General features: G+C 35.4%; 1 protein-coding gene across 4 annotated transcripts; it reads left to right on the top strand.

Annotated features, from left to right (window-relative positions):
• The first annotated feature begins 1,592 nt into the window (after positions 1 to 1,592).
• Positions 1,593 to 11,716, top strand: LOC130941273 (uncharacterized). 4 transcript variants are annotated; one of them, XR_009070607.1, is made up of 14 exons: positions 1,593 to 1,784; positions 1,881 to 1,976; positions 4,222 to 4,305; positions 5,073 to 5,147; positions 5,316 to 5,396; positions 6,011 to 6,150; positions 6,515 to 6,754; positions 7,226 to 7,400; positions 8,078 to 8,161; positions 8,689 to 8,866; positions 9,391 to 9,563; positions 9,982 to 10,174; positions 10,983 to 11,195; positions 11,325 to 11,716. XR_009070607.1 is itself a non-coding variant. In XM_057869711.1 (13 exons), the coding sequence occupies exons 1-12, from the start codon at positions 1,626 to 1,628 to the stop codon at positions 11,190 to 11,192; spliced, it is 1,695 nt and encodes a 564-aa protein (XP_057725694.1). In that variant the 5' UTR covers positions 1,593 to 1,625; the 3' UTR covers positions 11,193 to 11,195; positions 11,325 to 11,703. The 4 variants fall into 4 exon arrangements, 1 of the variants encoding a protein (XP_057725694.1); XR_009070606.1 differs by lacking the exon at positions 9,982 to 10,174 and having other exon boundaries at positions 10,993 to 11,195; positions 11,325 to 11,708; XR_009070608.1 differs by lacking the exon at positions 11,325 to 11,716 and having other exon boundaries at positions 10,993 to 11,012.
• The last annotated feature ends 6,647 nt before the right edge of the window (positions 11,717 to 18,363 follow it).

Consider the following 18,363-nt stretch of genomic DNA (forward strand, 5'->3'; position numbering starts at 1 on the left):
GCTGACGTGGCTGAAACGGTGTACAGGTGTCCGTTACAGTGCCACGTTGGAAGGGGAAAAAAGTTCGAAGGACAAATAAGTCCTTGACGTCATTTTACAAATAAAGTTCGAAGGACAAATAGGTCCTTGAGAATTTTTTTTCATTATACTTCTATTATGCTTCTATTATGAGAATTTAGTTTATAAAATTAGGCTAATTTTTTTTTGTATGGAAAAAATATTGGTGTTTTTGTTGAAAATGGGAGAATGTGGTGTAATTATAGATGGATGGATTTTTTTTGTGGGAAGTCAACACGTGGAGGGCGTGGTGAACACGTGGCATCATTCTGGCCAACACGTGGGGGGCGTGTTGAACACGTGGCAGCATCTTAGCCAACACGTGGGGGCGTGTTGAATAATTTCCACAATACTGTAATACACTTCAAATGTCAATATTCAATCAAAACACCAATTTTCTTTCCATATTAAAAATAATTTCTGATAAAATTATGCTTGTATTTTGAAATCTAGTTAACTTGTTTTATTCTACAATTTAAATTATTTGTATTAAAATTGTAGAAATTGAGCTTGTTATGTTTCTACTCTTTTTCTTAAATTGCATTAGTTTAGTTTTAATTGTATTAGAATTTGTTAAATTGCATTAGTTCAGTTTTCATCATACCAGTGGCATTAGTTAGCATCAGTTCATTTATGCATCAAGTTAGCATTAGTTCATTTATGCATCATTCATGTATTAAGTTAGCATTAGTGCATTTGTATATTATATTAGAACTAGTATATTTATGCATAATAACATTACGAGAATATATTTTTTTTTTAAATTATAGTTCACTTTGTTCTAACAATATAAATTATGCATGACACAAAAGATTTATAAAATCAAACTACTTTTACAAAAAAGTCGTAAGTTGACAAAAGTTTCTGACTAAGAAGACCAAGATATCTGCAGATAAAAAATTAAATAATAAGATTTTTAGTTATTATTTTTATATGAAAAAGTCTAATTTTTTATTAGTAATTAATTTTAACATTCGTTATCTAAAATTTAAAATAATTTAATGTGTATAATTTTACATTTAAAATATTTTAATTGTAAAAAAATATCGAATGACATATTTTGATTTGTCAAATTACTAATATAAAATATAATTATATATAGAGTAAAAATAGTAGAGAGAAATATGAAAATAGAGAGAGGTAGATGAGAGAATTTAGGAAATGAGTTTATTAATTTTGAAAAAAAAAATTCTCAAGGACCTATTTGTTCTTCAAACTTTATTTGTAAAATGACGTCAATGACTTATTTGTCCTTCGAACTTTTTTCCCCTTCCAATGTGGCACCGTAACGGATATCTGTACACCGTTTCAGCCACGTCAGCCAGTTCCGTTAGGTGTATGAGAGACAAATAGATGGAAGGACTAAATTGTCCTCTGTTTGTTAAAGTCAGAGACCTTTTTGTATTTAAATTTTGTCAGAGATGTATTTGTCAAAAATTTGAAAAGTCAAGACCTATTTGTCTTTTTTCCTTAAAATTATTATTAGTTATTAATTAATAAAAATTTAGTAACCCAAAAAGAAAAAGAAAAAAAAAACGAACAGAAACGAGACGGCGTTCGCTTGGCACATGCTTGCAGCTATGGCTGATGCTGCAGCTGTAGAGTGTTGTGGTACGCAATATTCATGCGACACAGCGAGCAACACCCTCTCATGGATCAACGCCATCGTCGACTTCATCGCCCCGTTCAACTCTTTAATTAATGCCCACGTCGTCAATTTCTTCACGGTGCAGTCACCACTAACAGTTTCTTTCGAGAAAGGGAAAAGAAATATTTTTTTTTTTTTTCAAAATTAGGGCTAACTTGGTATGGTTAAATTTCAGGATAGGCTGTGGGAGAATGTTGACAAGGAATGGATGGATTGTCTCCGCAGAGAACCTGTTCAGAATCTTCTCTTGATACCATCTGGAGTGGTGCAGGTTATTTTTTTGGTTACATACTTACATTCCTCATTTATTTTGATTTTTTTCAAATTGAATTTTCTATTTTTAGCTGGGGTTAGGGTTCAAGTTGTAGGATAAATAGATAATTGCACTAGAATAATTGAATGGGAGTTATGCGGCATTTTTTGCTTTTGGTGGAGTTATCCCTTTGGATTTGAAGGCTTAATGTCCTAGCTTATAACGCAGGTAAATAGGCGTTAAGGAATCCTTTTTTTTTTTATTTTTTGGTCTTTAGGTATCCTTTGATGCATTGAGGAAGCAAGGGTGCTTTTTTGGATTTTATTTTTTTATTTATAATAGAAAAAAAATCCGTGCTTTTTTTTTAGTGATAGGTGTTTGATTCAACAGATTTTGCCAGCTTTAAGGTTAACTTAACTTTGCTCAGCTGAGTTAGGCCATGGGATCTAAATATCTAGTGTGATATGTAAGCTAGGGTTGAGTGACAACCAAGTGCCGCTCTGCGGTGGTTGAAAATGCTTGAATTGCTGCTGGTTCTGTAGATTTCTTTCTGTAGTGTGGTATTATTAGATGTTCAGCTTGTGAGATTTTGGCATTGTTTTATATGATTTTCATAGATACTTAATTGTGCCGCGGTGGTCATGCTCTGTTGGGAGTGTGTGTGCGTGATTCATACAAAAGAGCACAGTAAATGTAGAAGATAGGTGTATTGAATTGGGAATTCCTTCACAATATATCAAGAATCCTAGGTGATACCAAAGTGGATTTCTCTCTGCTGGGAGACACCCTCTAAAATAAAACAAACAAACAAACAAACAAACAACAACAAAGCTTTGTCCCACTAAGTGGGGTCGGCTATATGAATCAAACGACGCCATTGTGCTTTGTCATGTATTATGTCTACAGAGAGACCGTTTACATGTAGATCTCGTTTGACCACCTCGTGGATAGTCTTCTTAGGTCTTCCTCTGCCTTTCGCCTTTTGTCCATCTTCCATCTCATCCACCCTCCTGACTGGATGTTCTATCGGTCTTCTTCTCACATGTCCAAACCACCTGAGACGCGATTCAACCATCTTTTCCACAATGGGTGCTACTCCAACTCTCTCCCTTATATCTTCATTCCTTATTTTATCCAATCGCGTATGACCACTCATCCATCTCAACATCTTCATCTCTGCCACACTCAGCTTATGTTCGTGCTCCCCTTTAGCCGCCCAACACTCCGTACCATACAGCATAGCCGGTCTTATAGCGGTGCGATAGAATTTACCTTTAAGTTTTAAAGGCACTTTTTTATCGCATATAAAACCAGATGCACTCTGCCATTTTGACCAACTTGCTTGGATCCTATGATTTACATCCTGTTCAATCTCTCCATTATCCTGTATGATGCACCCAAGATACTTAAAACTTTTAACTTTTTCTAGGATATTTTCTCCAATCTTCACCTCTATATTGGGGTTTTCCCTTCTCAGACTGAACTTACATTCCATATATTCCGTCTTGCTACGGCTTATGCGCAGACCATACACTTCTAAAGCTTCTCTCCATAACTCAAACTTCTCTCCATAACTCCAACTTCTAAAATGCCGTCACAAAATACTCCTAATTAACTCTGTCCCTCTGTTTTTTACAAGCGTTTCCTCTACTCTTTTGGTCTTCCCTAACCATTTTTACCACCCAACTAAGTCAATTGAGTTGTCCTATTCTGGTTCTTTCCTCTCTTCTTGCTATATACTTGCTCAAATTATTCCTATTTCCTACCAGAGTCTCTGTGCGTTTTTATTCTTGATGGCAAGTTCATCTTCTTGTGTGTGCGCGCTTTACTTTAGCCTCTGGTTTCCAGGTCTTTATGATGTTTCTTGATTCCAGTCCTAGAACTCTAGAAGGATTCATGGAGTGGTGATTTTTCTGTCTGAGTTCTTTCTGAATGATAACATCCTTTTGTGCTTTCTTCCTTTTGGAATCCTTCTTGTGTTTACTCTTGGAAAAAAGTCTACCTCCTTGCTTGCCGAATTTGAATAAATTCCTTCTAATCCTATTTGGAAAGCTCAGGTTTTTATATGCTAAATTAAGTCTTTAATTTCTGCCACCATTTTACTTAATTGTATGTTTAGTTGTTGTTATTTATGCATTTTGTGTTTTATAATTCTTACAGTGGTTTTCATTTATTGTCATCTTTCTTTATTTCATTTAGTTTTGTGTGCCAATGTTCTGCTTGTTTACCAATATTTCTCTCTAATGAAAAAATTTTCTGGCAGGACCACTGGCCAGTTTCTTTGAAGCAATTCATCCTAAAGTTAAGGGCTTTAGCACTTTGTCAAGAACAAGTAGATGTAAACACAGTATGTTCACCTTTACCCTTTCTAAACAAGGTTTATACATTCTATTTCGTTATTGCTTACTAATAATTAATATCACATGCAACAAAATCCAAGGATGGCATTTGAATAACTTTTTGCTTGGACTCTTGGGTAGTTTTTAATGTGAAATAATCTCTGTTAGGGTAGTTTGATATTGATTTTGTTTTTGTCCCTTTATTTATGAGCTGATAGAAACTTGGTAACAAGTAGCATTAATCTTTCAGGTGTTTTGGTTATATCAATCCTAAGTCATGTTGATTATCTTTTGATATTTTTGTTTGTTCATTGGATTTAGTAACACCAGATTTAGGCCTTTCGGGAATGTTGGTTTGTTTTCAATTTCAATTTTATGTTCATTAGTTCTCACTGATATGCTGAAAATAATGCTACGTTTAAATTATGTATTTCTTTTCCATTATTTTTTTGAAGGAAATAGATAAAAATAAAATAATAAATCTTGTTTTCTCTATTTCCTTAAAAAAATGCTTAAAACAGGAAACTAGATCAAAACAAGCTAGCAATTTTGTAATTAATAATGACGATATCAACTTAAAATAAAAATAGAAGACAAAGCAAACAGCTCTTGTTGTGCTCCATGGCAATTTGTTTAAGTTCAAAATAATCTTGGAAAGTTTTTTCAGAACATAATAAGAAAAGTCATTTGAAGAATTAATATACTTTCTGTGTCCAAGCCGAATGGCTGCTTGAAGGATTTTGAATTCGCAGTTTTAAATGTTTTATACTTGCAGGCATTACCTGGTCTGTATATTACTTCACTTAACACTGTTCTTGCTCAAGGCATGAACGTGAAGAAAAAACATGAAGTAAGTCAACGTTTATCACGCTCTTGTATTGCTTTCTTTATTCCGCAAGTTGTTCCCCTGAACCAAATGCTTTAATAAGAAAGTTTTGAATATACATTTCACTTTCATTTTCAGCAAAAGATTTATTGGCTTAAAATGTATCAGGTAAATAGAGTTTAATTTGTGCAGGTAGAAATACTTTCGGCTGTTGTAAGCACAGTCGCCAATAATGTTAGAGCTGATGCTGTTATTGATGTTGGTGCTGGTCAGGTGTGGCTCATGTACTCTTGCTTACATTTTTTACATGCATGATGCTGAACGCAGGTGGGACAAGGCTTTGGGAATTTGGGTAGCACTTAGAAAAGACAGTTGAATTTAACTTCAGTGGTTTGTGCATGGGTGGATATGGTCTGTAAAAGCTTGCACAAGGTTAGGATGTTACATGGAAGTTAGTCCAATAACAAGAGATAGAGGGAGACCTGTAAAAACTAACATGAAATTGTTACTAAAGATTTTTTAGTGTAATGACCAAAATATAGGCATGATTTATGATGGGATACTTTCGCTTTGTCTAATCCACTTAGTTAATCCATCTATTGGGAAAAGGTGGTGGTGGTTGTTGATGATGATGATACTGATCCTAGGCAAGTTGACGGACATGGTATGGTACTCTGGTTAGAACTTATCTTCTTTTGAGTCCTTAAGAGCTAGTTGCCTCAATGTTGTGCCTTCCTCTATTGATGATTGTGGTATGATAATTTACTTCTTTGTCATTTGCAATCCCTCGTTTTCAAAATTGCAAATCTGTGATTCACTACTTTGTTGTTTCCATTAGTTCCATCAATACCAATGAGGAAATTGTTTGTTTTATGCTCTATTTATAGGGTTATCTTGCACAAGTGCTTGCCTTTCAATATCAGCATCCTGTCATTGCGATTGATGCATGTTCTCATCATGGAAGTGTTACTGATGCACGTGCAGAACGAATTAAAAAGCATTATGTGTCACAGATGTTAAAATCTGGGTATGTTCTCCTTATTTACTGCAATGTTCACTTATATTTTGGGGTACCTATGAGATCCTTGAGGTTGTACAAAATGGCAAATGTATGATAAGGAACAGAATGAAGTAAAATAAGCATGCTAGGAATTCCAACCATAACCATTGGATATCACAGGACAAATATACAAGTTTAGGGGAAAAAAGTGATGTGAATATGTCAATATTTGTGTTTGGGAGGATGATTTGCATTTGACGATGTCTCAATAGGTGGTCAAAGTTGTCCATATTATTATTTTAATATCTACCGATACTATTATCATTAATTATTGTTGTTGCTGTTGTTTTTATGAAAATTCATTTATGTGTTTACTTTCTTTTTGCTCTAGATCAGGCATGTGGAGTTTGAATGTTCCAAAGACAATCACATGTCATGTATTGTCAATTGATACATTGAAAACTTTGGTTGAAGCATCTTTGCCTGTAGATGATGCTTTGCAATCCACATCAATGGGGAACCAAAACAAAGATCAAGGGAAAATATGTTGGTCCGGTAATGCAAAGAGAAAACCTTCGACTGTTCTTGCTGGGCTTCATGCCTGTGGTGACCTTTCAGTGACTATGCTGAAGTTAGTTCCGAAATTTGGATAAGTTGCTTTGTTTCTTCCTCTTACTATCCTTGAATCTCTTTTTAGATTAAACAATAATTTTCAGAAAGAAAGGTAGAGAGTACGTTACAAGGGAGACAATAAAAGAAGTCAGTGAAGCAAACATTCCAATCCCTGAATAATTTTAAAATATAATCAAGAAAATCCTACCACTCAAATGATTTATAATTTCTTTAAAACTCACAACTTCAGGACTTCTGTCCAAACAAGATATCTGATAGTTGACTAATATCTGATCCATTTCAATTTTTGTCCATACATCAAAGCACCACCTTTTCTTCGCTGTGACCATTGATTTTTCTCCATGTAAAGTTGAGAAGCCTGTTTTATATCATTGCCATTGTTTGTGTGTGTTACTTTTATTATATATTATATAATCTACAATTTACATTCTGCAAAGTTGTAACTCATCCAAATTCTTTTTTTTGTTAGGACTTTCATAGAGTGCCAAGATGTTAAAGCTGTTGTTAGTCTTGGTTGCTGTTACAATTTATTGTCTGAAGGAAGTGCTAAGGATGGTGAATCTGAATTTGGGTTTCCAATGAGTCATGCTGTAAGATCTGCGGGTTTATCACTTGCAAAAAATGCGCGTGATCTTGCTTGTCAGGTAAGTGATATTTTTGGTTCCCTCTTCACCTTTTTATATACTAGCTTACTAAAGGGAGGGTGAAACAGAGTTATGAGAAAATGACTAATGTTTTGCTAATTGTGACACCTTTCTTCAGTCAGGCTTGTAAGTTTTGATGCCATTTAAAGGCATAGAAATCTCCTAATGCTTTTCTCCTTTCACTATCTTGAACATGCAGTGCAGTTATTGAATATTGTTCAATTAGTGTTACACTACTTATTTCATTGATATGTAAGGTATTATTAGATAAAGACCATAATTATGGATAACGTAGACCATTTAGCTTATTTGATTAATAACCATATTTGTGAAAAATAGTTACATACCCTAATGAGGAAGTGGCTCTGCTTTTCTTTCTGCAGGCAGGTTCTTGCACAAATTCAGTGCATGATTCAAGTAAAACAATACAAATTAAAATTTAGGAATATAATGATGCATGACTAACTGAATAAACAATGGTTTAAGCTGAGGAGTACCAAAGTGTGTTGTAGGTCATTTAGAATCATATAAGCGTTGTCTTCCTAAACAGAAAATTGTGCTCCTGTCATTTTTCTGCAGGCGAATTCTATGAATTTACTATTTTCTTTATCCTTTTAAGTTTTTACTTTAAGTTCATGTGAGAAACATACCACACCTACTGCATTTTATCTTGCTAGAGTGCAGATAGATGGAGGAGCTTGGATATGCATGCCGGAATTCATAACTTTGAGTTGCATGCTTTTCGTGCCGCATTTCAAATGGTATTGAATTATCACTTAGTCTTGTCATCTAATTTATGTGTTACTTTCCGGATGTCTTTTGGATGAGTGGTACACATTTCATAATATAGGAAGATCTATTGAGGAAAAGATGGTAAAATCTTTCCTTGGGCAATTTAATTTTGTCATGTATGGAGAAGTTCAGTAAAAGTCTTAAGAAGTAGATTGGATGGAAGGTGACATTAAGGTTAGATGTTGAAAGCATTTAGGAAAAAAGTAGACACAAAATCCAGTTAAGAAGTACTATTTTGTTTTTATTGAATGGGGGCTATCTTGTGATTGAGTCTGTATTTGTCAAATAGGAAGTGACAAATAATTAAAGTGAAATCGGTAACATACGGAGACAGAGTGCTTTTCTTCTTTTCCAGGACGGACTGAGTATTTTCTACACTACATATATGTATGATGTGTAATATCCATTTCTGATCAAGAGACAAAGATATTCATTTAACGATGCATTCTTCTCTTGTACGTAGATATAACATCTCTATGTATATTTGTGATGGCAGGTTCTTTGTAAATATTATCCAGATTTCACAATGAACACTCCTTCAATTGGCCGTAAAGGGAAGGCTCTGCGCCGGAGACATCAAAGGAGATCTGCAGAGTCCCATCTGCATCTTAAAGGAAGTACTGGTCTCCTGAGGCAAGATTTTCTGCCTGTAGTTTCCACGGAATCTGAAACCGGTATTTGAATCAATCTCTTTTGAGAGTTTATGGCTGTTATTGTTGAAAATCCATTTTTTCTGTCAACTTTCCACCCAATGAATAGTTGGACGAACAAGGAACTTGAGATGAAAAGAGATGGGAAGTTATGATCTCAAACTAGGGGATGAAGTAATCTTCTTGGCTACTTTATGGCTATTGGCAAGATAATGGCTATTTTAGTTAGATTTCTCGAATGGATATGCAAAAAATTGGAAATCTTTGTTTTGTTTATTCTTGTCCAATTCTTGTCTTTTATCATTTTGTAGGAGACCTTTTTGTTTGTTATTATACATGTTACCCATATTTGATATTCATCTCTCTGTGAATCTAGAAAACCTTGGTGAAAAACTATCTTGCAGTTACAATAGTAGTTAGTAGACACTTAAAAAGTTGATAATGAGAGTATATTTGACACATTTTAAAGTACCTTGTGATTGTTTGGTGATGTGCGGTGGTGTTGGATTCACTGATGTACATGCTTAGCCTTTCTCAATGTGTTACAGACGAGATTTTGGCCCCTCCAATAGAAGTACAAGCTGGGTGTGGAGGGACTAAATCCCGCGACACATTTTTACATTTTGAGAACTTCTGCCACTCTGGATTGTCTCATCTTGGTATTAAGCTTTCAAATGATGTAAACCTTAAAGGCATATGGAAGGAAGCAGAACCATTTTTGGTACGTCACTTTCAATTTCTTCCATTATTTAAAAGTTCAAATGTCTGTGGTTATAAGGTCTGTAGATCTTAGTTTTATTACTTTGTCTAGAAAGTTATTATTTCTTTGCCATGAAGGGTGCTTGGGTTTAATTTTGCAGAACGGAGGGAAGAGAAGGAATTTTATAGTGAAGTACTCTTCAGTCTTCACCCTTTTCCTTCCCACCCTTCCCCTTCATAATTTTGTTCACAAACACAGACTACATTTTTTCTTTACCTTCCAGTGGGGTTATTATATTATTAATTTTGTTAATTCAATATTATAAATATTAATTTTCATTAAAAACAGGATGCAAGAGTTATTCTTATTCATTTATTACTTGCTTAGTTTGATGACTAAATTTGCATATTCTATTTATATTGACATCGGCATCATTTAGTTTGTTTAAGCTCCAAAGTCCAAACAGGTCCTTGGGATTGTAAGCATTCAACTTTCATGTGTGAACGAGATTTGTTAGTGCCAAACAGTTGGTTGGGTTGGGTGGAGCTTTAGTTGGATTAATAGGGCATGCAGGAGATGAAATCATGAATCCAGCCCCCACGTTGTTTTCCATGTTTCCAGTCGTCTAAGAAGTATGATTAATTGGATTATCTTATCATTAAAGTTGGATTTATTAGGACAATAAATGGAATCTATGAAATATTTGGCATGAAATAAAAATCGCATTTGGACAGACTGAATATTGTTTAGTTATTCTAAGTTGCAATTTTTTTTTTTGCCAAATACATAAATGCTATTTATTTTTTATATTGTGCTTTTAGAAGGATGGCATCACAATTTGATTATAATGGAAATCATTTTTCGGCAAACTTTATAAAAGTTGTTTTAACTGCTTTTCAATGTTAGCTAGTTTTACAAGAAAAGCATGAAAATTTTCATAGGCCTAGTTTGATAAAGTTTTGACTTTTCAAAAATAGCTTATTAAAGCTAGCATTTCAAAGATAGTTTCCAAAAGTTGTAGTAACTATGTTTGATAAATAAAAATAAGTGACTTTCAATAAATACAAACTATAAAACTTGTGTTTAGTAAAATTATTTTTAACATTTAAAATGACTTTAAAAGATATAAATGTAATGAACTGCAAAAATAAATATAAATATTCATCAATATATAAGGCTATATTAGGTTTTTTAGCTTAAAAAGTATAAGCTAATTTTGAAAAGTATTTCATAGGTGCTTCCAAACGCAAAATTTTTAAAGCTAAATGTGATTTTTTTTTATTTGCCAAAACAAAGTTAGTTTAGGTGCTTATGCTTTTAAAGTATAGGTCTCCAAAAAATTTTACCAAATCAGTTATAGTCTTCTGATTTAGTTATTTTTTATGCCATAATCCAAACATGAGAGAACTGCAAAGTACTTAATGTAGCAATTATGTGCAGGACCTTATAGGACCCTTTTGGTCACTCAGGGCTTCTCTTGGACCTCTTTTGGAAACTCTGATTCTGCTTGACAGACTACTGTTTCTTCAAGAGCAAGATAGCACAGTGGAAGCCTACTTGTTACCCATTTTTGACCCAATGATATCTCCAAGAAATGTGGCCGTAATTGCAAAAAAGACTGACAAACATTTAAGATCCTCCTGTTATTGAAAGGTAAATAGCTTCTGTCTCTGCGCAATTGCTTGTTACTAAGTGTGTGTCTTCTGGTCCTGTTATTCAACCACAGTTATCCTTATATCCTTGTTTTGATCTATTGGCTATTGCTGCATTTCTCTTTTGCAGCTTTTATTAAAGGTAAGGAAGCATGAACATGAAGCAAGCTTACTGACTGGCATCAAAAAGGTTTTTGAGATTTATACTGAAAATTAAAAATGTTGTACTAGTTGTTCTTTATTAGATATTTTTCATTCACATAAACCATAGAGAGTACTAGTAGAATAAGGTTTTGTTGTAAATGATATACCGTACTAGTATTGCTTCATCAACACTTCGCTGCCGAACGGACTTGTGATTTCTGTAGAACTTCTCAACCTCAGTTAAGAGGATGAAATAGTGCCAAAATGGTACTTCCATTGCTCAATCCCATTTGCTTCCCTTGTAACAACTTTTCAGCTGGTTTATTTGTAAGAATTGTTATGTGGTTTGAATCTTAATATATTTACATTTTTTTTTTCTTGTATGAATAATACATTGCCATTCTTCTCAGATACCTTTAGGGTGTGTGTGGTTCAAGTATTATTTTATTATTCAGATTTCATTCTCATAGGAATCAAATATATTTAGGGAGAAGGTAGAAATTGAAATGATATTATTTTAATTCTCTGAAATCAAACTTGCTTGGGATTAGCTTTTCAAACTTTGAACTAAACATAGAAATATGATATTTTTATCTTAAAATTTCTAAAAATTATTTATAATTCTCCTAACCACGTATACCCATAAATTATTTAGATTGACAGGCAGTAGAAATATTTACAAGCAATTAAGTGTAATAATCATTTAATACAAGCAACTATGTAATGACATAAAGCCAATTATAGTATACAGATGTAAATTCATATAGAGAATAAAGATATTCATTTTAAACCATAAAAATTATTATTTAATAATACTAGTGCCACTGTTGATATACACATGTAATTATTTTTAACCACAAAAACTTAATCTGTACAAAACAAATCTTTACAGTAATGTTTCCCATGACATAATCATGACGAGATTATCGACCGATAAGTCTCAATGTAGTCTCTGAAGTTGCACTCGAGCCTTATAGTAGTCCCTGAACTTAAAAGTTTCTCAGAATCATCCCGAACTTGCACTCCGGGACTCAAAGTTGTCCTTTCGGCAATTTCTGGACACCTGGCGCAACAGGAAAGCTTAGCTGGCAGCGTTGGTGACACGAGGAACTCACAACGGCTAGCTGATGTGGCAGAGTAAACTCTTCCGACTCAATTTGGTCCCTCAGGTGAAGTTAAAACCCTAATCCCCAAATTTGAAGGCCACATTGTTCACTCTGCTCTCTTCTCGTCGGTGCTGTGTTCTCTTCTCCCTCTCTAAAGCCCGACGGTTATGGCTAGCACGAGCAATGCAGCTGGGAGCTAGAACAACCTACGATCATTTGGAAGCATCATGAGGAGAATGAACAGAAACAGAGAAGCTTGTTTGTCAGAATGGTGTGTGTCTGCCGGTGCTGCGGTGGTTAGGGATGGATTCTAATCCAGGGAGACCGTTCCTGGGTTGCCCAAACTACAATGTAAGTATTATTGTTGTTGATTGCTGTATTTATGGATATAAATTTTGCTGATTAAATTTTCTTTGATGTGCAGACTGTGGGTAAGAAATGGTGTGGATTGTTTTTGTGGGTTGATAAAATTTTGGAAGATGCTATGCCATGTGATGATAGGACAAGACATTCATTTGATGATGAAGAATGGAAGATGAAGATGGCTTGGAAATTTGGTAAATTAAAAGCTGAAATTAGAGTTCTAAAAATGGGAAAAATTTTGATGTTTGTGTTCATGCTGCTGATTGTAATTAGTGTTCTTGTATTAAAGCTGGATAGACAGCAGGGTCAACTGTATCTAGCAAAAAACAAATGACATGCATGTTATATGCATTCCTTGTTCATGTACTTGTTCCTATCCTTTTGTTTGAAAGAAATGGAAATTAAAGTGTTTGATTATATGCATACTTCTGTTTCTGAACTTCTTTTCAATGAAATAGAAATGGACAGGTTTGAACTAAGTCTGTAACAGAGGATAATATATAAACAAAAGGCTGGGAAAACTCAATTCAATAAAGGCATAATTCATAATTCATATTGGTAATGTTTGATTCAAAAAAGGCATTATAGAGCCAAAACACCAAGTATATCAAAGTTGTTGACATATTGACCTGATAAAATTCAAATACTAAAATTTCCAACACTGGGACAATGTTTTAGGCATTGTAAACAACATCAGCAAAATAGATACAAAAAAATAGCTTGCTTTCCCTAAACATAATCATCATAATCTTCATTTTTTGTGTCTGGGTGCCTTGAATCCAGGGTTGGGCACAAACTTCATAAAATTTGCAAGTCTTGTAACAGTTCCCTGTATTGTACCTTGTATAGGGTTAGGTGGGGGATTCCTTGTTGTATGACTACTTTTTGTTGGAGTAGCAGCAGGTGGGGTGGTTATTGGTGGATTGCTACTTCCTGAAGCTGATTTTTCACAATGCTTGGCTAACTTTCTTTTTAGAGGAAGCTTTGGCGGCCTAACAGGTGAGGGTAGAACCTATCATCCAAAAAATGTAACATAGTTAGTAAACTAGGTGAGGTTGTGAGTATCATAAATTTAAAATCATATAAGCTCGTAAACCTGTTGAGAGTCATCAGTTGCTTCCAAGGGTGGTTGACTTTGGTCAAGATTGAATTCGGTTGGGGCTTCTGTGACAGGGGCAGCAGAGTTGGCCTGACCTTCACCACCATTAGCAGCAGTGGGTTGTGCAGTGGCAGCCTCTTCGGCAACAGCTCTCTTTGGACAGTTCCTTCTGGTGTGTTCTGCTTCGCCACAACAACGACATTGACCTTTTTTATATATTCTTTTCATCTTCGTCTTCAACTTCTTACTCCCACTTGGCTTCTCATCTGCATCTTTTCTTCTTTTTTTCTTAAGTGGTCCGGGCTTGTTTCTAAATTTTGGTGCTTGTGGTCTGTTATATGGTGACTTTTCCCATAGTGCTTGACCTGGAATTGGATTGATATGGAAGGCATATGTGTTATTATATGCTTCCATGGTCAACCACTGATGACAATAGTCCTCCGGTCTCTTACCAGCCCTTGCCAGTGCAGCACACGCATGCACACATGGCATCCCTAAACAGCATTCACACAACAACGAAGACAACAACAGTAAGCCTACAACAAAGGTTGATAATGATAATAAGACTAAAACAATGAATTTAAAAAATATTACCACTCAATTGCCAGAAACCACATGTGCAGAGCCTCTTCCCCAAGTCCACAACCATGTTGGTCGGCCAGCCATTTACTTCGAACTTCTCATAATCTGCGTCACCAGACCACATCGGGACCCAATTTTTTGATTCCTTCCGTATCTTTTCTAACCTGCTGCGCTGTATAGGAGGTATAACTCCAGTGTTCGAATTCAGCTTCACCTTGTTCCTAGCTATCAACCTCATTGCATACATTCTGACTTCTTCCAAGAGTGTGATAATAGGCTTAGCTCTAGCATCTTTGATCCTGGAGTTGAAGACTTCACAGGCATTGTTGCAGATGTTATCTATTTTAGGTGCATTACTAAAGAATGCCCGGCTCCAAGAGTCTCTAGGCCACTTGTTCAAATACTCCCAGGCTTCCTTATTAACCCTTTCAATCTTTTTGATGATATCAAGGAAGCCATCTTGGCTAGTACACCTTGCACAATCCCAAAGTAGCCCTCTAAACTGGAGATCCTTCCATTGCTTATTGAAGTTCTTCCACAGATGCCAAACACAGAATCTGTGATGGACATCTGAAAAACCTCCTTAACTGCATTTATAAGGCCCTGTTTCAGATACCAAAGAAGGGGTCAGATAATTATTTTTGGGCAGCAAAATTGTCCATACACTTATATAAGTGACATCAAAATAGTTCCTAGACTTGTTCAAGTGACATCAAACTAGTCCATACACTTATGTAAGTGACATCAAACTAGTCCCTACACAGCACTGTTACAGAACATTATGCAGAACAGGATAAATGAGTAACAATAAATTGACAGAACATTATGCAACATATAATCAGTCCAGGATTAATTCTTGCATATATAGACAGTAGCCCAGTGTATTAACATCATATAGGTAACTACAATAGATAGATTGACACTAAATAGCTTAGAACTCTTAAGTCACAACCACGGTATAAATAAGTCACAATAGATTAATTCAGCATTTATAGACAACAGCCCAGTATATAATCATCATGTTGAAACACACCCAATAGGTAACTAATAAGTAACAACCAGTGACTTGTTATAACTAAGAACTATTAAGTCACAACCAGTGTATAAACATCATTTTAAGTCACAATAGATTAATTCAGCATATATAATCAGCAATCAAGTGTATAAACATCATTTTAAGTGACAACCTATAAATATTGCATACCTTCTGCATATCTGAGATAAAACACAGCTTGTTCTTCTTATAATCCCCCAAGTCTTGATGAAGTAATTCTAAGAATCATCTCCAGTTTTTAGTATTCTCAACAGGGACAACTGCATAGGCAATAACATATATATATATATATATATATATATATATATATATATATATATATATATATATATATATATATATATATATATATATATAGTTGTTTACATCTTGGCCAATTGCAGACAATATCTAACCACCATGCCGGATCTTCAGAAAAGCTCCATCCAAGCCTACGAGGGGTCTGCAACCAGCCAGAAATCCTTTTTTACATCCCTCCAAACAAACATACATCTTCTCAAAAATTGGATCATCATCAGGGTTAGGCTGAGGTATAACCCCAATTGTGACAGTGGATCCTGGATTGCTCTTCAGTAGTGTCAGCCCATAATCCCTCACCATGCCATATTGGGCAGCTGCATCACCGTACACAACAGATCTAGCATCTCCTAAGGCCTTGGTCAGTGAAGACTTGTTTAGTTCCAGATCACATTTAGTCTTAAAATATTGGGCAGCCTCGGAGTGTCTCAGATTCGGATATTTTTTAAGCTTCTTCATCAATTTGCAAGCTAGCCACTTTCTATTAGCTAGTCTGTTTTTGGTATCTCTTGCACAAGTATGGTCATCCATGAATGTCTTGATCTGCCAGTAATTGTTCTTAGTATTATTAGAGGCATACACAAGCCAACCGCAACTCTCATCCTTACACACAGCTCTCATCCTCACGTTATTGTTCTTCTTAAACAAAATCCTTCTACCCTCTTGTATGGAATACTCACGCACAGCCTCTTTGAACTCCATTTTTGTAGTGAAAGTCATTCCAACCTCTAGCCTAAGTTCTCCAAACCTCCCCCCTTCTCTAAATGCAGGGAATACATCATCTGAATCAACTTCCTCCAACTCATCCTCGGAGTTTGGAGGAGTCTTCATTTCTTCCGAGTGCCATGAGTCTCCACCATCAGAATCATTATAAGCATCATCCTGCACATCATGATAAGGAGCAACTGATGATCCAAACTTAGGAATCGGTCCAAAAATGATTTCATCATCCTCAGAATCTGAGTCTGCACAAACAGGACCATCATCTTCAACCATAACAGACTTCTTTCCTTTTGTAAGTTTCTTCCCTAGCCTACTTCTCAATTTCACATTACTCTTTGCTGCTGACCTATCCGGAGGCAAGTCTTCTTCACTGGATACTTCATCACCACCTGGCCTATATGCTTCATCCTCTGCACTATCATCACTGTCATGGCTGTCTAAGGATCCCTATGAACTAGACAAAGCAACAAAGGCTGTCTTGTGCTGTTTTCCTTTACCAGTTGTTCTTGCAATATGCCCAGTAGCAGCAGCTCTTATCAATGGCCTCCTTCCACATGCTGCTGCTATTTTTACATTCTTACAGCCTCTCTTTGGTTTAGCCTTCTTGATTTCTTTTTCTTTGGACCAAAGTTTTGGAATTGCAGTGGGTTGGGGCATTTTTTGTGGGATTTTGGGCTTGCTTTTACTGGGTTGGGCCATTGTTTTTGGTGGTGGATTGGGCTTAGGTCCAAGACTTGAAGTGGGTTGGGGGAAAATTTTTTCTGCTTTGTTTCGGTTACCAGCAGCCAATGAGGTAAGTGGCTCCTTTGGTTTTGTGGATTCAGTAGTATTCTTTGGTTCAGAAGTTGGATTGCATGGTGTTATGTTGGAAATTGGTTCAGCTGTGGCATTGGTGGTGGGTTTTGGGATGGGGATAATAGTTGGTATCAGCATCAGCTCCTTGCCAGAAACCACTGGTTCTGCTTCCTCAATATACACAGGCTCAGATACTCCATGTTCGTAGTACACATGAATAACCCCCTTGTTCTGCTGAGCTAGGTAACACATCTCCATCAGCTCCTTATCATCTGCTATTGCTCTTAAACCAGTTTGCATAGGCCGATTAGGCACTAGCCACCAAGTTTGGCTAACCTTGTCATACCCAATTTTCTTGTGATAGTTTCGGACGAAGAATACATCCAGCGTGTCTGTATTAATGTCCGGCAACTCGCAAGTCTCTCCACCGTTGTAACACATACTCCCATCAGCCTCTGTGATAAACGACCCTCCATGGTGAAATATAATGGTAATTAACGGATCACCCATCTGCCAATATTTAAAAAAAAATTCATTGATCACACCCATTGTTTGAAATCAGACATCACTACTAGTAATAGATTGGAAATATGAAAGTATAGAATAATCAATTATTGTCCACTAATAAGAAATGAATAAACATTACTGATGTCACATCAAGAAATCAGATCCAGCTATGCAGAGAAAGTGTGAAATCAAGAACATTATTTTGGTTTAACTAAGGATAGCAGTTCTCTAGACACTAACTTCAATCTTCATGGATCAAACCATTCAAATTTACATACCCTTTCCCACAACTAATCCACTAGTCCAGACCAAAATTCATCAAACAACTTGACTATTCCAATAGCTAAGTTAACTTCATTAGCAATTGCAAAACTTACTTTATATGCTTCTAACATATGTATGCAAGAATCCATTATGATCACACATTCAGTTTAACTAAACAGCATCACATATTATATTCAGTTTAACTAAAACAACCCAATACAAAGAAAGGCAATTA

Source organism: Arachis stenosperma, chromosome 7, assembly GCF_014773155.1.
Source record: "Arachis stenosperma cultivar V10309 chromosome 7, arast.V10309.gnm1.PFL2, whole genome shotgun sequence".
Lineage (NCBI taxonomy): Eukaryota > Viridiplantae > Streptophyta > Magnoliopsida > Fabales > Fabaceae > Arachis > Arachis stenosperma.

Bases quoted from the DNA above. Each gene is read 5' to 3' on its own strand.
- LOC130941273 (XM_057869711.1), top strand. From the start codon at position 1,626: ATGCTTGCAGCTATGGCTGATGCTGCAGCTGTAGAGTGTTGTGGTACG. The intron at 4,306-5,072 runs GTATGTTCACCT...TTATACTTGCAG, and splicing joins AACAAGTAGATGTAAACACA to GCATTACCTGGTCTGTATAT. The intron at 7,401-8,077 runs GTAAGTGATATT...TTATCTTGCTAG, and splicing joins CGCGTGATCTTGCTTGTCAG to AGTGCAGATAGATGGAGGAG.